We start from the raw sequence: 26,929 nt of genomic DNA on the forward strand, positions 1-26,929 counted from the left end.
CTGGTGGCCTTTTCGGCCACCTGGGCCAAATAGGGGCCAGGACTCCTCCCTGCCTGGGCACATGAAGCCAGATAAGGCCCAATGTTGGCAGAGAGCGAAAACAGGTCTCAGCAGCGTCCTGTGTCCCCCCCACAGCAGAGCTAAGGTGGCTCGCGGGGCAGAGGCAGGGGTGGGAAACCAACAGCTGCTCCCCAGCATCAGCCCAAAATACTGAAGGCCTCCAGGCTATGGCCCAAACAGCAGTGATCTGCCCCAAAAGCGATGCTCCTCTTATTGCTTGGGCATGTCTGGCCCGTCTCTGACATGGCCGTGATGGGGAAGCGGTTCGGAGAGGCCCCGCGGCCCTCGCCCGTCCCCTCCGCCCGAGGTGACCCCGCTGCTCCCCACCTCCGCCTCGCCCTCCCCATCCACATCCCTGCCAGCTCCTCTGCTCGTCAGAGAAAGGAGATAAATCACTTGGAAAGACCAGATCTCCATTCATTTAAAAACCTTTTAATTTATTTTTTTTTAAATAGCGCTAATAAATTAAAAATGTCTCCCAGAAGGGCTGAATCCAAAACCCTCTGGCTCCAGGCGTTTTATCTGCCTAACCTTGCCTCACAGGAAATGTCCTTACCGCAGGCTTTTGCAGCGCGCTGCCCTATTATCCGGGTAATTAGTCGAGTCTGTAAATGCAGAGCAGAGCTGGAACCTACCGACTCCTCCGGAGATTTGGATTCTCTATGGGAGAAAAAAAAAAAATTAATATAAAGTGCACCTCAGGCAATGAAGGCAGGAAGAAGGAAATATCTCCACCATAGCTCATAGAAGGATTGTTTAACCCTTTTAGGGCCAGGCAAGCCTTGCTGTTCTCCTGGAAAGCTGTGAGCCAAGTGCTACCTTGCTCCTCAACTGCCATTTGACTTCATCAATGTACTTAATTTGAAACCTTTTGTGCAGTCTCTTGATGCTGATCCCAGTCTGTGCAATTCCCAAAGGAGCTAATGGTTGTGACCCCTCCAAGGACGTTCTGTTTGCTGTGCTGAGCGGTTCTGTTCTCAGCATCCTGATGCTCCAGCCCTGCTGTGTGTCAGGAGGGAGGGGACTTCATCTGAGGCTTGAGTACCCAGATTTAGGGATCGGAGGAAGGAAAGGTGCAGGTGGCTTTTTGGAGAGAGGGACCATGGCTCAGCACCCTGCTTGCATGGGTCCCTGTGTCTGGTACAGAGGTACAAAGTACACTGTCTGCTCTGATCATCGTGTAAATGGAAGGTGACTTTTCTGAACAGAAAGCCTTCTGTAAAACTGAATTGGAAAATGCACTAAGCACTGCCTGGGAGCATGGGGACCAGACATTTCCCTCCTGTGATCTCTTTGGTCCAACTGGTCCCAGTTTGCTGCATCTCTCCTAAGAGCAGAAGCCTGGACTGACAGAATGTGTCCTTACTGGTGCAGCTCAGGCTCCGAACCAACTGGGTACCTTCCAACCAGGCTCTGAGCTTTGGCTGAGCATGACCCCAAGCAGACATGATATTTTGCAAGATGAGAAAGAAAAAAGAGAGTGAAGACAGCTCAGGTGAAAAGGTAGTTCTGGAGACACTGCATTTTTCCATGGGTTAAGGCACTGCTGTAAGAGTCACCCCTTCCCAGGACTCTGCCTATTTCCCCTTTCCCCACCAAATCCTCACATTACCCCTCTTGCATCCTGCCAGCTCTCCAGCCTGGCTCTCCCCTCCCTGCAGCCACTGATCTTGCAGTGACAGACAGCACTGAGTCTCCCAAAACCTCCAACCCCTGGGACTCCAGACACGCTTGCTGTGACCTGTCAGGGGTCCCCAACTCCTCTGGCTCCTTGAGCTTCATTTTGCTTGAAGCTGTCCCCTCAGCCGCAGACCCTTTGATGGAACAGCTGCCCGTGCCGGAGGAGGGAAGCCTCTGACTCCAGAAATGTGTGAGAGTGAGCTGGTTGCCTGTGAAAAGGCAGAACAGCCGCTGCAGGCAGCAGCAATGGCAGCAGAGGCAAGCTGCAGGCAGGTTTTCATGGTGGATGTGCCGATGCACAGAAGCTCGGCTCCCACCCCACGCTACCCCCTGCCAGCAGCAGCACACTGGGACTTGGGGCAATGGGGGGTAGGTGGAGCTCCCCAGCTTCCTTCCCGCAGTTCGGGAACACTCTGCTGTAGACCAGGTTTCCCTGAGCCTGCCTTCTCCCCCTGCCTGGCAAAGTGCAACAGCCTTCTCCGTGCCTTCCCTGCCTGAGTCATCGGCCCCACGGTTATTGTCTGTGCGCCCCAGCGACCGAGGTCGCCGCTGCTCCGCTCTGCGGTCAGCGCCTTTTGTGTCTTGTAAATGATATGTGCATGGCAGCGCCTGTGCTCCCAGGACCCCCCACGAGATCCTGCTCTCAACCTTGTTAAATAAATCAAATGGAATTGAAAACATATTTAATCCAGTACCTTCGCCAGTTAGAGAACAGACAGAAATATGGGTTGGAACAGACACATTCTGGGCACTGCTGCATTTTTAAATGGAGAACAGAGCTGTGCAAAGAAGGGCTGGCAGCTGCAGGCGTTCGAGGCAGAACCTACAGACAGGTCCCCCCTGCCCCAGCAACAGACCTTTCGATGCCACATCAGCCCTGTAAAATGGCAGAGCAGCATGTAAGTGAGAGGCAGGGATGTTCCCAGGCTGGGCTGTCAGAATGAACCCTTGTGCAGAGGTTGCTGCTTGCTGCTGGTAGAAATCACGTACCATTAGTACCTAACAATCTTCTCATGCATGCTCTGGGTCCTTTCGCATGCCCCTTCCTCCTGTTCCTTGTCACAGGCACTTGCTGCATCTCATCATCCAGATGGTGCTGGAGAAAGGCACACGCTCACACATGTGTTAGTCGCTACCAGGAGAGGAGGGTTTATGCTGATGCTATGTAACAGAAATATGGCGCCTAATGGTACAGTAACTTTTCATACTGTGGACTAATCAGGCAGCTCTTCCCAGTTCAAGCTCAACCACAAGCTGGTGCCGGGCAAGACGTCAAACTACACGGTCACGACGGCCCCCTTGGGCTTTCAGACTACCAATTAAATCCTTTCCAGTGCTTGATTTGGCCACAGGAACCAGCACAACTAGCAGCAGCAGTAATTACATTTACTGGAAGCCTGATTAGATGCCAGCGCAGGACAGGTAGAAATGCAAGTCCTGATGAGCGACAGCACAAAGTGCCCCCCAAGGCCCCGCAGTAACATCTCGAACTGCACTGAGACTGAAATAGTCAGCAAATGTCCCATCTCCAGCTTCTAATCTTGCTGCATCTTCAGGTTTATTAGCTGCAAATTTGTGGTGTTTTGTGGCTTATGGAAGAATTTATAGTACTATATAATTTTTTTTGGCTTCCTGTGTGGAACCACTAATAGTCCCTAACAGGCAGAAAATTGACCTGAGACTCTTTGCCCTCCTTCTCTCCTTTTGGTTCAATTGAAGATATTAATAGTTCCAGGCTGCATGTTGTCAGCTTCAAATCACCCTGGCAGTTAAAGCCAAAAATAACTGCACCTTTGATGTCAATTTACTTTTACTTCTAAATAAACAACAGGGTTGGTTAAGACCTTCCAAATACGAAGCTATAGGCTCACTCTAGAAATAACAACAATGGAAAGCCAGCCAGTTCATTGTGTCTTGGGCAAACTGGGTGACCTTTAAGAGGTTTTCTTTTTAACTAGAAGAGACGAGGCTCTTTTTGACATCCCACTGTGATGTCTGGAGCTGGTAACTTGGAGCCCAACTAAGAAAAGCGGTTTTTTTATAGTAATTTCTTTTGCACATCATTTCTGAACCTCTTCACTGGGTGATTTTGCTTCCAAAAGCCCTTGGTAACGGGCAAAACTCTCTTGCTTATGCCATGCCCATTATTTCTTTTTTTGCTATGAGGCTTCGCTATTGTTTTGGCATAGCCATGGCTAAGTTGTGTTGGCATCCTCCCACCAGCTAATGCTGGCATTGGGTCCGCTTTCCCAGATATGCCAATAAATGCAGCAACCCACAGCTGGGAGACCCCATACGCAGCGTGCAAAGAGCCAGTTCCCTTAGGCCAAGAGACCTCCCTGGCCACCTCAGCCCATGTGCCACAGCAGTGCAGTGGGGATAGTGTCACCTGGCAGCAAGTTTGGGGTTTTGCAGCTTTCTGAAAGCTGGAAGCCATGGGAAAGTGTCAGAGCAAGGAGATGGGACCAGCAAAGCATTGTCCAAGCAGCTCGAATAAGGCAGGGGGAGCAAGGGGACAGTGGGAGGTGTTTTATACAGCATGTCCATTTTCTATATCCACCCAGCCTATGGAAAGGGTTTGGCAATGATGTACAGATCACTGACACACTCAGCGAAGGAAATTTTTCTGCCACTGAAGTCGAAACACAAAATCATGTCCGACTCACTGAGCCCAGAGTCCTTCCCATCTGCCTTTCCCCTACGTTGGGAAAGAAGCTCTGGAGACCCACCACCAGGCAAACAGGCTGGGCCAAATTCATCATGGCAGAGTAGGCAGAGGAAAGACATCTGGGGTGGATGTAGCCCTCCTGATATCAGATGTCTGTGGAAAGACCTGAGGACTGGATTTCACTAAATGAGCAGAAACTTCCCCACTGCCACGGACATCTGCAGCCTCATCCACAGTGAAGGTCAGAGGCTGTTTCTGGGACATTGCTTGAACCAGAGCTCAACTCAAGTTCTGGGAAGGAAGGAGAAGGGAGAGAGAAGCCACCCCTTTTGTCCTGGCTTGGGTCTGGACTTCAGGGAGAGCTACCCCCCTGCGAGAAAGAGATGACACCTGGGGAACACCTCAGGTATTGGCTTCTTCCAGCCTCCTCCAACCAGATGAACCCGGCTGAAATCAGCAGGGCTTGGCACAGGGCAGCACTGGAGGCAAGTCAGGACGGCGAGAGCAGCACCGGGATCCAGAGCAGCGAGCTGCCAGCATCTCTCCGGGAGCTGTTAACGAGCACAGTCGGGTTTGTTTTCCGGGCAGGAGGCTCACCTCGCCTCACCGAAAACCAGGAAGCACCAGCCAGAGCGAGCACGGGCACATTGTCTCTCCTGAACAGACCAGGGTTGCTGGCAACCAGGCTGGAGCAGCATGACTACACCTGGTTGCATTTCCACTTTCCAACAAGCCCAGTATATGCCAGCATTCAGAGATGGCTTTTTTACCCAGAGGGAGCTGCTGAACACAATGGTCTTTGTATCTGTCAAGTGCAGGGGGGAGGGAGGCACTGAGACGCTGCCAGGGCTGGGAAAGGTGTGTGTTCACTCAGGAAGAACTGGTCCTGTATGTACTTGCACACACACAGAGGTACAAACAAAACATTCATCTGCTGATGAAAGACCAGCCTGCCTGGAAGAGACACAGGCTGGAAAGGAAATGCATTTTTAGAGAGAGACAAGGAGCAAATATTACAGCATGCTGAATTATTCCTTGTAAATAATACCTGTTACAGATCCAAGCTCCCTCTTTCTGTTAGTGAATCACAGGTGAGCCAAGTCTCCTCTCTGTTGGGCAATATTTTCCATCCGTTGGCTGCTCACAGACATGTCAGGTATCGCTGGGGAGAAAACTCAACCACCCTGTCATTGTGCAGAGCTTCCCCCAGCATTGGTGACACAACGGCAGTGAGCTGAGTGTCACCTGGGGACAGGGCTCACGGTGCCTCTCCTGCAGGGTTGGTAGCTTGGCATCACGCAGGCTCATTCCAGCCCCTCCGTTCGTGGTACAAGGGAGGGACATGGTGCAGGCACACACCTGGCCTTGAGTGACCTCTGTGCTGCTGTGAGACCTCCCTGTAACCTTGGAAAGTCACTGCAGAGTGAGACTTTTAAAGGTATTAAGCACCTTACGCACAGATAGAGATTTGGAACTGTCAGTCAACTCAGGCTGCTAATGCCCTCTGATTTCATTCAGTGCAGTGAGCTGAAGGTTAATGGGATTTGACTGATGCTTTCAAAGTGCCCAGCAGTGTCCTGTCTGCACTTCTAATTGCTCGTTCTCTTTGGAAATCCACTCCTTTGTCTCCCTGAGCTTCAGTGAAGGGTCATGCACTGTAAAAGTCCTGCCCTGTTTTCCCCCCACGTAACAGAGCCTGTATAACGTGGGGCACTCAGCCATGACAGTGATGGACACCTGACAGGTACCATCAGCAGAAACTGGCTCAGAGCATCCAAGCAGCTGATAACGAGCTATGGATGCCTTGCAAGGAGTGAGGTGTACAAGCAGTCATGTGTTGGGCTATTTATTCCTAAACAGATCGTTTTGGGCTCAAGCAGAGAAGACTGGGAAAAAATCACTGATCTGCTTGGACTCAGACGAGAACTGTGTCAGAGCAACGCAGGTGATGCAGAGCTCGCATATCTAATAGATGTGAGCTGGTGTAACGAGGGGACGCATCGCTCCTGTGTCACTCCTTGGCTCTGGGGACATGCACAGCAGCTTTGTCTGTGCTGGGGCTCCTGTTGCATCACGGGTCAGACACGGCGGGGAGGCAGAGCTCATGGTCTTGTCAGCAGCCCTGCGCTCCTCTCCTGCTGATTGCCAGGACTGTGTGAACCTTTCCAGACCTTGAGATATAGGTCCTACAGAAGCAGGATTCGTTTGCTCAAATCCATACACACAGCGCAGGCAGCCAGACTCCCACTGTAACTGGAGGAGAGAAACAGCCCTCGGTGTGGGGAGGCAAACCCTGACACAGCAGGACCTGCCGCATCCCCCGGGCTGCAGAGGGAATCCAGCAACAAGGTCTGATATGGAGCTTTTCAAGGCTACACAGGATAAAACCCACCCATGCCAGCCTCATGTCCTAAGGAATACTTCTCAGGGAATTATAAGATTGGGGTCGAAACCAGAAGAAAGATATGGAATAAGTCATATAAGCCTGGAGTCCTGGAAGACACAAGGAAAGACCAATTTAGAGAGACTCTCTGGGGTGATTTACTGTGTAAATACCTATAGGGCAAAGCCAAGATGGGGCTGTAGAGTAATTCCCAAGCAGGGACACTGGTAAAGGAGAAGACTATGTAAGAGCGAGGGGGGCCAAGAGAAATCATAATGTAATTACCATGCTTGGGCCCAGAGGATGAGAATTACAAGGTAATTGGGCAGCAATTCATTGCTGTGTAAATGCACGGTTATTTCTGTTCTGTAAACCACAATCCAGGTTACATGGTAATTACTTTGAGGTCCATTAAGTGTAATTATACAGTAATCTCCAGGAGCCAGTAATTACCCTCATGTTCCAAAGTATCTACCACTTAAAACTCAGTGAGCTTCATGCAGGTAGAAAGCAGTTGCGTGGTTTTCAGACTTGAGTGTCTTGGTGTGTGGAATGGCCAGGATGGGCTCAAATGGTACCATTTCAGCTGGAACTGCTTTTCCAAGGAGAGCCCTGGGCATGTTGGAGGAGCAGTGCTGCAGGTCTAAAACCCAGCCAGCCTGCATGGGCCCCTCCAGCCAACAGCAGGGTCGGTACCTTCGGGGGGCTGCTCCTCCCCGGCTGCCAGCAGAGCTGCAGAGCTCAAATAAATCCTTTTCCAGAGGTGCCAGCCCATCCTTGCAGAGCAACCACAGCCCACGAGTTTTCATCCAGGCTCAGATGTCTCCTCTGGTTGCCAGTCCAGGCATGCAACTGTGCAGTTGTCATTATGACCAACATATTACATTTCACTTAATTTATTATGCTGCATATTAAATTTAGCAGTGTCAATATCTCTTTCACATCACTTCCACATTTGGCTTACAGTTTCCAGTGTGGGATTCAACCCAACCATCAGAAGAACACCTAGGCTTTCCCATAGCCTGCTCTTCCCACTGGTCCCAGTCACAGCACATCCCAGTGGCAGGGAGCTCTGGTGTCCCCAGAATGAGCACCAAGGGAATGGTCCCCTGATCCTCTCAGCATCACAGGGTGAGGGGTCTAGAGAAAGCCCTTTCATGGGGCCCACACAAGTGAAGTTGCGGTTGTGTTTCTTGTCATTTATAACATCTCATTTTGACCTGAAAAAGTAGGAAAAATGGCTCACACCCAAAGCCCCTGGGAGAGCGAAGCAGCCATGGCTTGGACTGGCTCTCGGTTGACAGTGCTCCTAGCAGGGAATATTCCTGCTGCAGGAATGTGTGAGATTTTGTTTCCAGGCAGTGGGTGGATCAGCACGGTAGGAAAAACCTGTCTCCCATGCTTAACAACCAAGTTTCCATGTCTTCAAAGCACAGATACACTCAGCTGAGTTCCTACAGCCACGTTAATGAATGTTTTTCCCTTCTCTGTCTTTCAGGGATCTAAACTACAATGAGCTGCTGGAATTCCCTGGGGCTATCAGGACACTGGGACGACTGCAGGAGCTGTGAGATTTTCTATTTATTCCTTTTCAAAAGCATTCCCTGATGGAGAGTGACCAATAAAGCATCGCATGTGCTCTGACTGAGGGAGACCGCTCAGTCCAAGACTTTCCTTTGTCTTTCCCAGCCCTATCCACCATGCATGTGAACGCATGTTATCCTCTCAGTTTTCCTCAGCTCTAATCACCTCACCATCACTCTCTGCACTGCTGCTGGTGCAGGGGAGTGGGAGATCCCCCATCAGGCCTGGAGCAGGTTCCTCTTGCAGCTCTTCACTCTCCTGTGTTTCCCATGGACTCAAAGTCCTTCTGATCTCCAGCTGCTTCTAATGCCTGTTCCACAGTTTGGGATCACAACCATGGATGTTATTGTGAGGCCATGGCTTCTGCAGGGCCTGCGCCACCTGCTCTGACGTGCATAAACTGTTTGGTCTCCCTTAGGACAAATTTATAACAGGGAATTACAAAAATTTATGACCTTTTTAGTGGCTAGCTCTCTCTTCTAACCCGTCAGCCTAGGATACACTAAAAATGGGAAACCATTCCACTTAACACCCACAAAAGTGGAAGTTCCAAGATGGGGTCAAGTCAAGTTGATGTGGATCCACAGTTCCTGTGGACTCTAAGACTGTGTCACACTGGTGACAGGCTGGGGTGGGACAAAAGAAGCTGCTTTGGTGCTTCTGGGAGGCTTGGAGTAAAAATCTGACACTACATTTTTCATTTACTGAAAGAATATCTTGCCAAGATTTCTCAGATCAGACCAGATATCATCATTACTCTGACATTCAAAATGATAAGAAGATCCTTAATCCATTTTGAGATGGCTTTTGAAATGCCCGTCACTAAATAAGAGACAAAATTCAAACAGCCATCTAATTAATCACTCACACAGACTCCTTTGAGATTAAACAACCTGGGCATCAGCCAGAGCCAGGTCTTGGTCCTGGACACAGGATCCTGTGGCTGCCTTTGACGTACAGGAGATCAGACTGTGGCCACAGAGCTCTCTTCTGCTGCAAAAGTTTGCCAATAGCAATTTTCTCAAGCTTAACCAAAAAAAATCACAGGTAGATCTACAAACACTTGAAAGTCACACAGACCAATAATTCATGGCAGGCTGCACTCTGGTTAACAGCTGTGGAGCAAAAAAGAAGAGGCAATCCATAAAAATTGTAATTCCTGGAGGGTACAAAATAAGTGTGTTTTGTTTGCTCCAGTTTCCTGACATATAAAGTGTTAAACCTTAAGTCCCTGTATTCTCGGTAGTTCAGTGGAGTGACATATGGAGCACCAGGCTCTACACAGAGTAAATAAAGCAGAGTGAGGGCTTTGTCCTGCCAAAGGACAGACCTTGTTCACTTGCTGGGATGATGCTACAGCTGGGACACAGCCTACACCTCCTATTTTATGTGTATTTTGAAGGCTCTCTGCCATTAAAAGTGTTGAGGAAAGGTGTCTCCAAGCCTTTCTCATCCATTAATATCAAGAAATTTCTTTCTCCCAACAGGGGTTTTCATAACAACAACATCAAAGCTATTCCAGAGAACGCATTTGTTGGGAATCCCCTCCTCCAAACAATGTAAGAAACTTAAACGATATTTCCTAAATCCATTCCTCAGAAATGGGCATTTCCTGATGTCCTTGGCTGGGATTTCTGACAGCTGTCAGCATGACCACAATTTGACATTTGTTGCATGTAGGGCAATGCAAGGTGAAATTTGCTCCTTCTAGCTATGTCTCAGGTTTTCTGCCATGGGTTCTCCTTTCCAGGCAGCTGAATTTTGCTGCAGCACAGGCTGATACTAACGCAGGAACAATGGTGGTCTGCATGAAAATCTTGCCATGCACAACAGGATTTTCTAAGCCCTGTTTGACATCTGCCTGTGTTTATTCCTCATGTTTAGAAAAACTGCTAGGAAGCTACAGCAGTAGATATATGTGTCAGGGAGCTGGGACCTCAGACGATTGTGTGTCTACCCCGGATCCACAGACGCAAAGTTCTGCAGATAAATACACCCAGTTGCCAGCGCATTGCCCCTCTGACTCAGACACAGGCAGAGATCTGGGACAGCTCTTCCCTGAACAACAATGATATTGGAAATCACAGCAAGTGACAAAAGCCCTGCTTGGCCGGTCTGGGACTTAAGTTATAGAAATACCAACATCTGGAAAGCCACAGGGACACAGGGTGGAAACACTCACTGCTTCAGTTGAAACACACCAGCCTCATCCCCACTTGGGCACCATCGTTGGAGTGACATGGGGGTGGGACACATCCAGAATACTCATCTCCACTGGATCTACCCATGTAAAGCCTTCCACAGCTGGTGGGGAGAAAGCATTTCTTGTAGGAGGTGATTCAACTCCTTCTAAAGCTGGTTGGATCCTAGAGGAGTTCAGTTCTCTCCACTGACTGTGACAAGTAGGAAACATGCTGGTGCTGTGGAAATGTAAGATCAGAGGAGGTGTCATCAAGCACAAGATGCTTCCCAGCAGGGTTACAGCACTATAGCATGATTAAAGGAGAGGTTTGCATCTTTCCAGCCTGCCTGGTTCAGCAAGATCCTAAAAAGCCCTTCCAGAGCAGCAGGAGAGCTCAGTTGTACCAACGTTCAGTCAAAGAGGTTAGTGGGAGATCCTGGGGTTAGCTGGAAAACAAGGGTTCCTCACAGGATAACCAGCACCTCCTACGTAGCTTTCTACTAGTTGCTCCAAGGCTCTTAACCTGTAATAGCATATTTGCATGCGCAGCAGAATCTGACCAGTTATTCATTTACTTTGCAGCCACTTTTATGACAATCCCATCCAGTTTGTTGGACAGTCTGCTTTCCAGTACTTGCCAAAGCTCCACACTCTGTAAGTTCACCAAGCACATCTTCAGAGAGGTAACACAACCAAGCTCCAAGGCCTGGGAGCTGGACACCTTCGTGGCCTTCTCCCTTCCTCTTTGGCCCTTGTGCCAATAGAAGACCATGATGCCACTGTTCTGGCCAGTCCCAAATGCAGTGAGCCAAGGAGCAGACACTATGGATGCTTTCTGCTGAGGAAGAATCATTTTGAGAAGGGCATTTTAGAGGAAGAAATTCATTTCTCCTGCCCACCTAGCTGACAGGCACTGGAGTCTTCTAGGGTCTCCACAGCTGCATCAGCACCAGCGAAGGCCACACTCACAAGTGCCACAACTTTTGCTGCATGCTCCTCAAGCAACCCTTGCACTGTTTTGTAGCTGCCCAAACACAAGGCCACTGAAGGCATCTGCCTTCCTCCACAAGACGGAAAAGCAGAGGAACACGTGTCCCATAAATCCAACACTATGGCACAAATAACCTTACTGGGCAGCCACTAGTGACAGTATTTCCTTCACATGTATGGTCCTAAGCCTGCTCCAAGGCCACCACCATGTGTTGGGCACCATCTGGACCAGAACAGCTGCTCTGCATTGGCTGGCCTGGACTGGCTGGCTGTTCAGCTAATCTGTTGTGGAACGGTATTAAAAATTGAGGCAGAGGCAACCTCAAAATCTCTATTTATAAGCCTCACTCAGCCTCTCACTGCAGGAACACACGTTCAGGCAAATAAAACAAATCCTTCAAATACCCGTGCATTCTTTAGATCCAAATGCGTAGACTCTGGGAGGCTTGTGTGGGATGCCCTGCATACAATCCCCATGGTAATCATTTGGTTGTTTTTATTTAATTTGGGTAGAGATCATGCCAAGAATTTCAGTGGTTGGGGGAGGGTCTGAGCTTGCCAAGCCTCCTTGCATAGAAATGCTCAGCTCTGGCTCCCTGCATCTGCTCTGCGTGAGACATCTGCTCCACCACCCAGCCAGCAGTGGTGAGAGGGGCACCTTTGGATCTGCACCTCTGGTCACCACATTGGGGTGTGAGGAAGCAGATTTGACACCATGGCTGATGGTTCTGGGGCCTTGGGCAGCTGCACTTGCTCCCAGGTCCTCTCTCCACCTCACTTCACCCCAATTTCTCTGCAGGTCACTCAACGGTGCAGCGGATATCAGAGAATTCCCAGACCTTAAAGGCACCACCAGCCTAGAAGTTTTGTGAGTGGCAACTCTCTCCCTTTTACCCCACTATTTGTGCTCTTCCTCCTTCAAGGCGGTCCAGACTGTTTCAGCGAGGACTTTTGCAGCGCTGTGCAGTTGGTTGTCTTCAGCTCTGCCTCTCCCTGGTCGCTCACCTCTCTGCTTCGTTTCACCCTTGTGGCTCCTGAAAGCAGCTTTTCTCTCCGTGAGTTGCTCTCTCAGTATTCTTGAGTGTGCTCCAATCTTTTTTATTTTTTTTTCTCTTCCTTCCCTTCTGTATCTGTGAAGGAACAAGCCTTTGGGTACATTGCTTCAGCGTGGTCTGCTGCGACCCAGTGCCTCTGCCCAGAGAGGGACCAGCACTGGCAGTGCAGAGCAGGAAATATCTGCTGTGTTTGCCACACGTCTGCCACCCAGTTTTGGGGCTCCTGGAACTGGTCTGGTACCATCTTCACACCACCAGACCCAGGAGAGCAAGTGCCTGCAGGACATGCTGTCCTGGCCACCCACAGTTCTCCTCTCCAGGGCTCTGGTCCACACGCTGTGCCCCACCTGGGAGCACAGCTGAACAATCCAGCCCAGGAGAGTGATCCGACCGTGCCTCGCCTCAGGGACCCAGGGACACACCATCCATCCTCCATACACACCTTTCTGAGGCAGCTGTGGCTCCAGGCAGATCATCAGTCTGGACAACAGGGAACTGGGATGGCAGAGCATGCCACTGAGGGCACTGCCACCTGCCATCAGCATGGCCAAGGACAGCAGCGAATTCAGTACCCAGCAACCTCCCAGAACTTCTTACAGGCACTTTCACCTTTACCAGGTGCAGCAGCAGTGCCCATTTCCAAGTATTTCTTTATCCCACTGATATTTTCTCTCCTGCCACTACCTGGGACCAGTAGCTGGGCTTGTGAGTCGCAGTCTGTGTGCTGCATCTAAGTAACATCATTTCTTCTCTCTCCTCTGCTCCTCTAGGACCTTGACCCGGGCAGGCATTCATTTACTCCCCAGAGGAATGTGCCAGCAGCTGCCCAGTCTCCGAGTCCTGTGAGTAACATGTATTTATCTGTCCTGCCTGGTCTTTAGAAAAGTGCCATCAGAAACTGGGCTTTCTTCTTGTCTAGCTCAGAGAGGGGACAAGATATGGAAGATCATCCTGTGGTTCTTGTTCCTGTTTTCCATGCAGAAAACATCACCTTCTTAGGCACTGCCCTGAGCTCTGCGTGTTCTTGAACTTGCTTGCTTCATCCCAGCATGATGCTCTGGACTCAGGTCTGCAAGCAATAAGGCACATCCACGTTTGCCTCCTTGCTCTGCACCTGTGGGAACTGTCTGCCCCGTGCAATGAGTGTAGAGAAGGTGTAAAAGACGGTGGGTAGGAACGGCAGCAGCATTTCAGAGCTCTTCGTTATACACAGCACAAAAGCCAGCAGTAAATCAAATTCACACAATGCTTTTTCCAACGGTTGGCTTATTGCAGTTGGAGCTCCAGCAAGTGCCATCATCTGGCACTGAATGATGCTGAGTGGGGGAATGTTGCTTTTCTTTAACTTGGTACCTGATGAAATCAGGATCTCAGAAAGGCTCCTGCATCTTCTCAGGAATCAAACCCCTGTCCCTGAGACCCCCAACCTTGTCTGCAGTTGAAGACACCCTCAGGAAATGAGTCATGAGCCAGATTCATATAAGCTTGCAAGTCTGAGGGCAAGCAGGAGGCTTGCTTCTCATCAGTCTTTATACAAGCAAGCTGAAAATGAAAACAAGTTTGTTCCAGGAAAGCAACAGGAGTGAATTCTTCATCACAGAAATTGGAAACAAGAGAAAAACATAAAAATAGAATAACACAATTTGTAACTTAGCAGATCACAGCATTTTGGCTCCAGCTGTCTCTATAGGGAAGATCTCTCATCTTTAGACATCTGGACCAATTCAAAGGACATCTTGCCGTGAAAGAGTAGCCTTTGGAATGACCCAGGCTGTAGGATCCCAAGCACTCTATTTATGCTTGCAAGTTATCAGACTGTAAATCTTCACAGTAGAGCCTGTTCTTCATGCCTGCCCCCTCCTGTGGAAGGGCTTTATTGGGACACCCCACCTTGATCTTTGTTCCTTGCTGCTCTTTCCTATTTAACGTTAATGATATTAACTGCATTGCTTTCAGAGTTTGGAGAGAGAGCATGTGGGCCAATGTTTGTGCATGTTTACATCCCTCTTGCCTTTGAAATCCGTTGTCCTTCTGTCCCCGCAGAGCTAGTGGCTGTTCTTGCTGTTCCCACTTTGCCAGCCAGGCAGTTCATCAGGTTGACATCACAACTGTGACACATCTGAACACAGATGATACAGTTAACGCCACATTTCTGGCCTCCTACTGCTCACAGCATGCTGCAGAGCAGAGATCCCCTCACCTGGGGCTACTGCTGCCTGCAGCTGTGCCAAACGAGAGCCAGCTCATCCCCTCTCCAGCAACATCTGCTTCCCAAGGGAGGGCTCAGGGGCACTTACTTGTGATCTCCTAATGTTTCTGTGTTGGTCCTCCCCCTGCAGAGAACTGTCACACAACCAAATCGAAGATCTGCCCAGTTTCCACCGGTGTCAGCGACTGGAAGAACTGTGAGTAAAGAGATGCCCTCTCTTGTGCTGTCCTCTGGGAGAAAGGGGCTGTTTTGGGGGCAGAGAGGCAGCTCCCAAACACAAAACTCAACCTTCACCACACACTGGGAGAGCTGAGGTTGTAACTTAATGCTTGGACTGCAAATGGACCACAGCTCCACCTCTGTTGCTCTGAGACAGAGTATTCATGTTCAGTTCAATGTGTCTGGAGATCTGGCCCTGCACTTCAAATCTAACAGAAGTTCTTGGCCTTTCTGGGAAAAAAAAAAAAAAAAAAAAAAAAAAAAAGACTTCATGATTTTCTATAGAATTCTGCACAAGGAATGCCTTATTGGCAACATTGAGAAACAACCAGCAGAGAAGATACGAGTCAACTCCTGCCTCTGAAACATGAACATGTGGCCAAATATCCGCTGAGACATTATAGTCGTCATGTGTAGGTCCTTGTGTGAGATGAGTCAAGATAATTTCTGAGTCTAAAGGCAGGTTAGCTACCCAGCAAGTCCCAGGGGAATTGTTACAGGTAGAGCACTAGGCACTGGCTGTCTCCCCTTGCAGAAGGTCACACATGGGGAGATCACTTCTGCAGGTCTGGGAATTCACAATAGGCATTTTGCAGGAATTTTCAAAAATATTCACCATTGTTCCACACTAGGGAAAAGAAAACTGAAAAACTGTGAATGTTTCCCTCAAAAGTGGATGCTCGGATCAGTTCTAGATGTCTCTCGGCGGGTGTGGGGAGCGTACAGGTCACAGCAAACACCGTGTGAGCTCTGACCCTGCACCGGGGAGGGCAGGAGGCTGCTGAAGGCAGATGTGCAGGGGCTGAGGCGTTTCATGGAAATACCTGTGCAGGATGTGGATGGTGGGTTCAGCAAGACACGAGGATTTTTCTTCATGAAAAGCGGAGGTGCCTTCAGCCCTCAAATCCCCGTTCATCATCACAAAAGCAAAGTGCAGCACCGAGTAGTCCTTCTGAAGGGTCACACAGAGCTGTTTCCTGTCTCACTGGCTCCCAGCTCCCCTCTTCTGTTCTGGACTAAGCAGTTTGCAGGCTTAAGGTAGAGCAGACTGGGAAACCAGCATGGCTTTGGAGATAATGGAGCACCTTTAACCACTGCACATCAATGGCACTTTACTGTTCCATAATGGCATCAAAAGGAGAGGTTGTCTGAGCCCAGGAGCTGCACGGAGGAGACAATGGCTTTGAGCTCATCCTGTTTACCCCTTGCAATAAGAGTTGGTCTCCCAGTCTCCAATGACAACTTCCACTGCGTCTGCTGCCATGGGACAAAGATCCCTACAAATTATGAATGCTGCCTTCAGCTGTTTTCTCAAACCAGTTTCTGTTTTTTCAGTGGTCTCCAGCACAACAGGATCCATGAAATCAGAGCAGACACCTTTGTACAGCTGATGGCCCTGCGCTCCATGTGAGTATTGTCTGGCAGTGGGAACATCTCAAAAGCATATAGAATCACAGAATCATTTTGGTTGGAAGAGATCCTCAAGATCACGAAATCCAACCATTAACCCAACACTGGCACTAACCCACATCCCTAAGAATCTCATCTCCGCGTCTGTTCAACCCCTCCAGGGATGGTGACTCCGCCACTGCCCTGAGCAGCTTGTTACAGTGCTTCATAATCCTTTCAGTGAATACATTTTTCCAAATATCCAATCCGAACCTTCCCTGGTGCAACTTGAGGCCACTTTATCTTGTCCTGTCACTTGGTACTTGACGTATTAATACTAGATGTATTAAGTATCAATACTAGACGTATTAAGTGCACACAACATGCACATTTCATACATACAAAGTGACCTTGCAGTAGACAGCCCACTTAAGTGCTTGACACCTTTCAGAAGCTCATAAGGCTCCAGAGGGCATGATTCTCCTTGTGAGATGTGGGAAGAGCCCTTCAAGTCCTGATGGTCTTTATTTACTGTTCTGTTAGGAAGTGAACTGAAGTGTATAAAAGCTTTTTCCCATGGTGCAGCAATTTGAGTGTCATTTAATAAGCCAGCATTCCTAGAGATCCCACGAGTGTCACGTACACTATGTCTGTAACTGCACAGGAACAGTCACGTATTACATGAAATGCTACAGACAAGCATGCAAATACAATCATACTGCTGCCACACTGTAGTCATACAAATGTACAGCTGAGTGTGCAAGCTCTGGCATTTGCCTTTGGCTGTGCTTTGGGTCCCTGTGGGAAGGATTCATCTCACCCAACTTCAGCCTTCTGCAGTGTGACACATCTCAGCAGGCACCACCGGCTCCCTTCAGAGCTGGAGAGATGAAGATACTTGTAGGAGGTTGCTCATGTAGTCAGCCTTGGGAGAAGAAACGCTTCCTGATGTGCTGGTTCCTCTCTGCTGGTGACAGAGGGAGCTGAGACCTCTAGCTCCAATGGAAGCAGAGCTTATTGAGAAGCCTCAGTGAATCCAAGCCAACGGTACATGACAGGAGACACCCTCAGATGACTTTGGTTCACCTTCCACACAGCCCCTGATCCTACCTGCCCCTGCCTGAGCACCCAGCACCACGAACACATCAGGGATGCTCTGGCACTAAAGCATAACCTGTCTGCTGCTCTGAGGTTTAGCGTGTTAGCGTAAAATCCCCAAATTCACAGAAATGGAGTGAAAAAGGAATCTTTCCCATTGGTCTCAGTGGAGGAGCTCCTGCAAGGCAAACTCTTGTGCCCTCTGTTAGAAACCACCCATCTATAGACCCAAACGTATTTGTCTCCAGGGAGCTGCAATGAGACAGAACTTGCTGTCAGCCACGGGACAACAGATCCCACATTTGCTCATATCAAACCCCTTGACCAGGCCGGTGTCAGCAGCTTCACTGCCCTGCTCTGCATCCCTCTTACTAGCATGTCGTTGTCTTGCAGAGACCTGAGCTGGAATTACATCCACTTTATTCACCCTGAAGCGTTTGTGACCCTGCACTCGCTCACCAAGCTGTAAGTTGCAGTGATACTTCTTTCACAGTGGGCCATGGTCAGCTGGTATCTGAGGACCTCAGACTGACCCCCCAGGCTACCGGGACACCTGGCGTTTAGATGTCAGAAGGCTGCAGTGCTGAGGTGCATGTCTTAGCACTGACAAGGCCAGACCAAATCCCACAGTTTCCTATCAATATTAAAGGGGTGATGAAAGTGCAGAAGAGGCCATCTTCAAGATGCTCTCACCCTGAAGACTTAAACCTCCAACTTTCTGATGCTTTCATACCTGCCCCAGATGCCCTTATGAAAAGATCCACATGATGGAGCATCTCAGCAAGAGTCACTGCAGACTATATTTGCTGGCTCTGGAGCAGTCCCCAGTCCTCAGCCCGCTCACTAAGACCTTGTGTATTTTATGGGTTGGGAGCTGCAGTCGTACCTGACCTATCATGGGGGAAGTGGTGCAACAAGATATGTGTGGGGCAGATATGTGCACGGGGAGGTTGATACCACCCAGAGCTTTCAGCATGGGCATTAACCCCTGCCCTTCATTTTCCCTGGGGATTACAATGTCAATCTGTTTATCTCCAGATAATCCTGGTCCCCATGCAGCACTCAGCCCCATTTCAGCATCACATTTTGGGGAGCGATCAAGGCAGGCAGCAAGGCTCTCCAAGCCTCTGCTTGGCTAAGATACCACTAGCAGCAAAACACTGACCATGGTCTCCCTCTCTGCTCTCCTCTCACCAGGGACTTGACTGATAACCGGCTGGTCACGCTGCCTCTTGATGGTTTGGGTGGACTGACCCATCTGAAGCTCCAAGGCAACCCAGGTCTCTCGGAGCCCTTCACCAAGGAGAGCTTCCCCAAAATGAGGTACTGGTGGTGTTGGCTCTTTCACTTCTGGCGCTCAGCACGGCCTGTATTTGCTTATAGCAATCAGTCTCCTGCTTTCCTTGTTTATCTGATGCTTTCCTCCATCCTTCCAGGCCAATAGGTTGAGGAAGCTCCATCTGCTGCTAATGTGCCTCATCTTTTAAAGTCTTCCACGGGAGAGCGGTGATGTGCTCCCGGGCCTGCCACCCCCACCCCAAACACACACAAGTGGAAAGCATGGAGTGGGCCCAGCTCAGGGCTCCTCTCAATGGAAAACATTCTCAGAAGCCAGTCCCAGCTAATGACATCCAGCTTTCCTTCAGTAAACTGTGTTTGTGTGGCCGTGTCTTGTCTGCTATGGATTAATGAGGAGCCTGAAGGGGTCAAACTGAGCAAGATGAGGCTGTGAAAGGCTTGGAGCGCAGTGCTGCACCATGAGCTCTGGCTCCCCAGACCCTCTCTCAGTGGTGGGTCTCCAGCATGGCATCTGCCCTCAGGCTGAGGGACCCATTTTCCAGATGACTCAAATTCCCCTGAGGTGAAACCGTCATTTGCTTGAGTCTCCCAGGTAGTTCTTTTGGATCCAAGGATGCACGAGCTGACACTCCCACTCATCCAGTACAGGACCCCAAGGCTGGAGCTTCTCAAATTTTGACACCCACTGCTGGGGTCACAAGCCGCTGCACCATTGGGCTTAATAGCTCAGGCCCGATGAAAGTGTGGAGCTCTCACTTTGGTCTGCCTCAGCAGTGATGCCTGCAGGGCTTTCCCTTCTGACTTTTTGTACTTATCATAGCTGGGATCCGCTGACCACCCCAAAGAGCAGGGGATCCCAGAAGTTTCTGAGGCACTTTCCACACCCCGAATGGCAGTCCCTTGTGCAGAGCAGGTCAAGTTCAGCACTTCCAGAGGCGTTCCTCCTCTAAAATAATTCCATTGACATCTGTGGAGCTGTTTTAGATTTGTACCAGAGACTGAGTCCGCAGGAGTGGTTCATTGAACCACGCCAGGCAATGGACCCATTAACATTCGCTAAATTTTGGGGTACTGCCATTAAGTAGTCTTATTCTTGGGGCATATGTCTGGAGGGATCATCTGAGAACAGTTCGTAGTCATCCTGGGAGGATCTGTACCTTCCTACCACCTTTCAATAACAGCATTTAATTTGGAGCTTATAACAGGAAGCAAGCTTGTATACAGAGTTTCCACAGCCTCCCAGGGCTCAGCCAGAAATGTTTGGGAACTTAAAACAAAAGCATATTTTTAGAATATAGAGTTTCACCATATTTACTGATCTTGTCAGAAGACCTTAATTGTCTGGAAAACCTAAGGTTCCTTTGCCTTCATCAGCAGTCTTCCTGACTTCCAGCAAAGCAGCAAAATTCTGCTGTTTTTGAAGAAAATGCAGCTGCTGACTGATAGCCTGGTATTTCATCCAGATGATGCTCAGCTGCTGTTTAATTAACCTTGTAATACATGCTATAATTAACAACTAAGAATTCTACTTTCAAGTAGAAATCAGACATATTAAAATAACTTGCCACAGTTGAGAGACCTGAGATTTCCCTGCCTGAGCTGGAGTTTGGAGGTGCCTCTCTGACCTGCAGCAACATGCGAGAGGGACCTTGCACTCGCTCAAGCTCTTGGGAAGCTTCTCACCTTGAACAAAAGGATGCCCAGCAAAAAATGGCCTTGGGGTAAAAAAACGAATACTCCACATGCACATGCCATACCGCCAGAGGGCATGGAAAGAGGCTAATTCCATCTAGGGACAACCACATAAAGGTTTTTAGGAATTATCCAGGAACTTTAATGCAATTTCCAAACCTGGTGTTTGACAACGTCCTATTGACAATGTCTTAAGGTCCAAAAGTGGGGCAGTGCAGAGACACCGCGGGGACTTGGGTCCATAGTCTGTCCTATATGGAGTCCTTCAACAGAGCAAAATCCTGCCCCAGTGTAACCATCACCTGACAGACTGGCTTTTTTCACATGTGGAAATTAAGCAAAAAAGTTCAAAGCAATGGAGTGTCAGGTCATGGAGATGACACCTCTAAAAGTTCTGCTTTCCCCCTCTGCAGAGTCCTTGAGGTACCTTACGCCTACCAGTGCTGTGCCTATGGAAGCTGCAGCAGCTTCTTCAAGATGTCCAACCAATGGGAGGCAGAAGACATGAGCCCTGAAGAGGAGGATCCCCACAAAAGGACCATGGAATTGTTTCCAGGTCATACTGATAATCACTGTAAGTAAACTGGGCTGAGTGGTGGTCAGTCCATGGGCAGGGCCATACTGTGAGCTTGGATGAGATCCTGCATTTGCAGGAGTGGTTGCACTGCCAGCCATGGAGTTACACCTGCCTTGGGGAAGGCAGACTGATCCTCCTCCAGCTCTGGTGGCCAGTTGCTGTGAATGGGTTCCAGTGAGTGTCACTGCACTGGAGAAAGAGCTGATCTGGTGCATCCAAACCTTCACAATCCAACAGAAAGGTCTGTCAGTCCTCACCAGCATGGACATGTTTTCTAATTTGGCCTTGTTGACTACAGAGGGAGGCCAACCAAGCCACCTGAGCAAGGCAGCTGAGATTACATGGGACAGCTTCTGGGCTTGGTCATTAAGCTTCTGGGCTTGGTCATTAGGCTTCTGGGCAATACGGAGCCTTTGGCAGGACATCAGCTCTTGTTTCTACAACATACAGAAGATGGACCCTAGGATTAATCTGAATAAGGCATGAACTCAAAGAACTGGAAAGTGCAGCTGGGTGGAGGCGTCTGTGTCTGTCTGTGTCTGGAGAGACCTATGTCTGTGCCGCTTTTGTGCACATACCCTGGCGCTGCAGCAAAGGTCAGGGTTAGGTATGAACAAAAGGACACGTTTGGGGAATATGATGAGCTCAGCCTATGCAGGGCAGAAATGGCTCCACAGTTAAAGATGAGCAGTGCTTTCTGTTCCAGAGTCTATTTATTCTGTGCTCCAAAATGCTCTGCTGCATAGGCCTCCACAAAATCTGTTGCGTGAGGCCAGCGGAGAAGTGTGCAAAGCACGTCCACCCTGCACTCACTGACACACAGCACAACAGCAGCTCCAGGCAGAAGGCTGGTGTGATCCGTTTGCAAGGGAATCTCAGAATAACTGAAGGACGAGCCCCTTTGCTTCCTCTGTAACTGCTGGAGAGTGGAAATAGCATCTCAGGACATGGCTTGCATGCTGCATTTGTTTATACGTTCATGTAAATACAGAGGCCATTGGCACTTCTGAGGTCTGAAATGCCCTGTAGGCAAAACCACATTGTGCTGTGTGCCCGGAGGAGAATGGGGAGAGGACTGAGGCCCTGGGGAGCACCTGGCTCCCCTGCTTTGGGAGCACCGTGCACCGAGCCACAACCAGGGGCTCTGCAGAATCTCCTCCTACATCTCAAGCAGGCAAGACTAGATCTGGAGACAGATACTGACCCAGAGTATTTGGATTCTCTGTGTTACAGCTGGGATGGGAGGCAGGATGACACAGACACTTTATGACATGAGTGAGTCACTAGCCCTGTGTCCCTGCTCCTGCCATCTGCCCTGCCCTGATCCCTCACAGAATGAGAACAAACTTTAGCAATGTAAAAAGTCCAGCCAGGGGCTAGCAAGGGTGATTCCTACCAGCACAATGTGGCTCCTGGAAGCATAATAGACTTGGTGGTTACACTGGGCAGACAGTACAGAGAAGCCATATGTTACAGTCATTGCTGCAGGAATTTCTTCTCAGCTGGGTCAGTTTTTCCATCATTAATGCAGCCCAAACTTTAACAGTCCTTGTACATATAGTTGGGGTGTTTGCCCAGCAAATTACAGCATCTGTTAAAAGATGTGGTTTGCAGCCAGGGCCCATAGTACTGCTTACAGACCTGCTCTTGCTGGGCACCGAAGCACTTGATGTCTCAAAGGATACTCTCTCCTGGCCCTGACAGCAGATCAGCACCTACCACAGGCTCCCAGGCCTCCCAGCCAGTCTCAGCCTCATGGAGTAAACGTTGTGATCATGAGATATTAGGACCAGAGGGGAATGCTGACTGATGCTAAGATGTGCCAGATGAGACTATTAGCAGCTCATAAAGGCTCGTATTTTCAGATGTTAAAGCACTGGGTTTGTCTTGAATATCAAGCCACAGTGGTGCAAATGGGAAATGTACAAGAACATCCTTTCTTGACATGTGCAGCTTTTGCGGATGACTCTCCTTACCATTCAGTAATGCATGGTCTACTCTTGACGATGAGGGTTTTGTAATATTGCTGTTCTATTTAATTGATTGTTGCTTTATTTCTGTTCCCAGTGCTTACTTTCTGATGGCTACCAGTGGTATTTAGCTGAGTTATATGAATTTTGTAACACTTCCTCATTAAAGAGGAAAAAAGCTCCCAAACATTCCTTCCATGCAAGAGATAAAGTGGTCTCGTTAAGAGAAAATAACTCGGGGCTCTGTCCCTGCAGTGTACAGCCAGGATCGTCAGGGCTTGGATGCTGTTGGAGAACTTGTGAGAGGGATGGGGCACGCTTCCAGATAGCTGTGTCCTCTCCGTCTTGTGTGGTGCTTCCAGCAAGTGAGCGAGGATCCCTTTGCAAACAAGTCCTCCGAACCTCATAGCTGGGCAACTTGTCCCAGGCAGCCATGTCGGAGGGAGAAATGCGTCCCCGATGGCACAGCCCTGCTGCAGCAGCCAGGCAGCGCTGCCTCCCGCGGTGTGTCCCGCTCCTGCGTCCAGCGCGCATCCCACAGCCGAGCCCAGCACCCAAGGGACCGTCTGACTCCAGCTGCAGGGCGCACGTGGTGCCACAGACCCCAGGGCCAGCTCAGCTCTTTCCCAGCCTCCCAGGGCCCCAGATGCTGGAGAACCCCCCAGACATCCCCCAAGTGTATCCATCCACAATCCAGTAATGGCCACTCGAGGCTCAAAGGAGCGTGGTTACTGCATGTCGCATTAGTCTGTCACCTTGTCACAACAGATATTTAAGGTCCCATTTCCAGAATTTCTGGTGCTTGGGATACGCCTCTTTGGATTGGAATTGGTGGCGTTTAGCAGATACCCCCTGCCCCGGGCCTGTCCTGTGTGTCAGGGCAGCAGCCCCAAGGTGGCTCGGGGCCTGTCACACGGGACATCCACCCAACACGGCCAGCTCGCCCCTGCCACCCCCCGAAAGCAGCTGCAGAGGGAGGACAGGCAAAGTGCAAGTACTGCCACCGCCACAGCCCCAGCACCCACCTGCGGCATGCTGGTTTGAGGATGGAATGGGATGTATTCACTTACAAGCATATGTTTGCAATAAAGGAAAAAAGCTACAGAAAGTGAGAAGAGAACACACTTGTATGGTTATCCTTGACAACGGGACACTGCTTTATCCAGATCAGCACCTCCATTAGCGTGTAAAGCTGAGTAATTAACTTTTGCAGCCCTGGAGGGTCCTTAGAGCTATGATTTTCCTGCTTCTGTCTTTCAAAAAGCTACTCGAGTCCCCGCAAAAGCACCTGCCCAGACCCTTTGCTGTCACCCATGCCCTAACTCTGAGGGAGGGAGCAATTATTTGCAACCCCCATGTAGGAACTGCCATGGCCGAGGCAGACAGCAAAAAAGGGGAAGAAGCATCCAGCCCAGTGTTCTGTGTTCTACCCCTTCTCCAGCAATTCTCCTCCTCTTCTGCCCATGTCTGTGTCGGTACAGCCGGCTGGGAACCATTTTCAGTGGAAAGGGCATTACTAGCAAAGTGGGTTTTTTTCCAAAAGGCCTCAGAAAGTGGCGGTGCTTTAGCAAAATTCAAATAAATAAGGGCTACTTCAAAAACAATGCCATCTGCCTTGAATACAACAGCCATTTTCTTTTCTCTACAGTTCCGAGGCTGGGAGAAGTACTGACTTCCAGCAGAGAGGTACATTTTCTGCTTTGAATCCCACTGTGCTGGCCAAGGATTGTTTTGCAATTCACAGCTAGCCCAGTGGTCCAGGCAAAATAAAAGATCACTCCTTCACTTCATGTAAATGTTTCACCTAAGCTGAAAACCAGCCTTTGTGCATTCTGGCCCTTTGAAGGGAAAAGAGATGGGGCAGATTACACTTCATTGTGGATTGGGTGGCAGCGGGGCACAGAAAGTGCAAGTCTCTGCATTGGTTTGAGTATCATGACTGTACATCACAGCCTGTGCACTGGGGATGGAAAAGACACTGGAGATTTATAAGACTATAAAATACAAGGAGGAAATATTTTTCCATCCCACTGTGAGTGTTTTCTTGCCAGACTCCAAAGTAGTGGTAATATTTCAACTCTTATACAGACAGACTTAAAAAATTGCATTTTTTTTTTCCAAAGCTCACTGAAGCCGAGAAAACCACAATTCTTGTCAGGAGACACTAAAGATAGCACGTTATTTGTCATCATTCTTTAATCAAATAATCCCAGCTGAATTTTCAAACATTGGCAGGGAGCAGATCTCATGAGAGGCACCATTTCTGAAGAACTGAACCCCACTGAGCTTAGCCACATCTTCAGCACTGTGGAAACTCACTGTCCTGGCCAGTGTCTGAGCTGCCAGGAGCACACCTGGGCACCAGCATCAGTCTGTGTCGTCCAAGGAAGAGTTCATCCCACAGCCACAGATCCAGCTGCCTGGCCATCAGGCTGCCCCAAGCAAAAAAATACATCCTTTCCCCTTCCTCCCACCTGCAGAAAACCCTCCAGAGATCGCCACGGGGAGCAGAGGGCCGTGCTGGTGCCATGGGTGGGGATGGCACAGCGGGACAGCAGCTGTCCTCGCCGTGTCCCCGCGCTGGGGATCAGTGGTAGCTTGAGAAGAGAAACGTGGAACAAAGCAGACAAATCACATCTTGGATTAGATTAAGGGGATGCCATTCCCCTCGGTGATGACCTACAACCACAGGCCATCAAAAACACAGCCGAGGTGCCAGGCACATTCTCTTCCAGCAGCTTCTCCTTCAGCCAGGGAGTGTCTGTCCGACCCTCAGAGAGCCCAAGCCTGGCTCAGGGTGCAGCTGCCAGCGTGATGGAGATGCTGGCCCAGGCTGCGCTCTGAAGTCTGCAGGCATGGGCCTTTAAGCAAATCCAGGACTGGGAACCTCCAGGGCTAAAAGCAGGGCACCACAGCCCCAAGAAATCATAGGACATAAAATAAAGCAATAAATGGTGGTTTCTCTTGTCTTTTTGCTTCTGAGCCATTTGGTGGTGGTGGTGGTGGTTGCTGACGAAGAATTTGTGCTGCAAGTAGAGGCTAATGGCTCTCTTTGAACAAAGCTCCAGAGTCCTTCTTGATGAACTAACATTGGACAAGGCTTGCCCAGAAAGCTTCCATTTAGAAGATGCATTTGAAGGCTTTGTTTTCTGTAACCACACAGGCTAGAGTATTTCTTTATTTTTAATATAGCATGCTGAGATGAGGGATTTGCAGTCACACAACTCTGGGATCTGGGGCTCTTACACTTCAAATGTTGGGAGTAACCTAAAAACAGAGGGGTTGGATAAATTGCAACCCACCAACATTTACAAGACCTTCTCCCTCTACAGCAGTCACTGCAGGGGACAAACTGGACACCAGCAGCTACTTTGAAGTTGTGAGCTGGGAACTGAATGGGAAGGTCTATGTTGAGGACAGGCAGTGGGAAAAGCTTCTGGCCCAGTTAGCCCTGATGGCCCTGCTTGTTCTTCTCTGAGCACCATTTCTCATTGTTTTCTCCCCAGATGACCTAGATGCAGATGACCTACAGCTGGACCTTGAGGAATCAAAGCTGCACCCCACTATTCAGTGCACGCCAAGTCCCGGTGAGCAGCCAGGGAAACCCTTTGTACACACTGGGATCCTTTGAGCTTCCCTAAATCCCCAGGATCCCACGATCCTTCCTGCAGTGTCTCACAGACGTGCAGATCAGAAGCCCGAATGGTTGGGCTTTGGCCAAACTGGGCACAAGCGAGGAGCTTCCTTCTCCCTCTCGGGTGTAGCTGTCATCCTACGAGGAGAGGACAAGGTCACGGTATCCCTGACCAGGAATCCAGGTATCACCAGCTCCTCCATGCACAAACCTGCCTGCACTCACACTCTGGTTTTCAAG

The 26,929-nt window shown here is 49.6% G+C and overlaps 1 protein-coding gene across 1 annotated transcript in view; it reads left to right on the forward strand.

Annotated features, from left to right (window-relative positions):
- Positions 1-26,929, forward strand: part of LGR6 (leucine rich repeat containing G protein-coupled receptor 6) — a 113,677-nt gene that overhangs the window by 83,739 nt on the left and 3,009 nt on the right. The window contains exons 7-17 of the mRNA XM_065649457.1: positions 8,290-8,358; positions 9,863-9,934; positions 11,140-11,211; positions 12,347-12,415; positions 13,373-13,444; positions 14,942-15,007; positions 16,366-16,437; positions 17,911-17,982; positions 18,715-18,840; positions 20,922-21,082; positions 26,562-26,642. Of these exons, the coding sequence (XP_065505529.1) occupies positions 8,290-8,358; positions 9,863-9,934; positions 11,140-11,211; positions 12,347-12,415; positions 13,373-13,444; positions 14,942-15,007; positions 16,366-16,437; positions 17,911-17,982; positions 18,715-18,840; positions 20,922-21,082; positions 26,562-26,642 (932 nt within the window). The remainder of the gene's footprint in view (positions 1-8,289; positions 8,359-9,862; positions 9,935-11,139; positions 11,212-12,346; positions 12,416-13,372; positions 13,445-14,941; positions 15,008-16,365; positions 16,438-17,910; positions 17,983-18,714; positions 18,841-20,921; positions 21,083-26,561; positions 26,643-26,929) is intronic.

The sequence above is a fragment of the Caloenas nicobarica genome, chromosome 21, assembly GCF_036013445.1.
Source record: "Caloenas nicobarica isolate bCalNic1 chromosome 21, bCalNic1.hap1, whole genome shotgun sequence".
NCBI classification, from domain to species: Eukaryota; Metazoa; Chordata; class Aves; order Columbiformes; family Columbidae; genus Caloenas; species Caloenas nicobarica.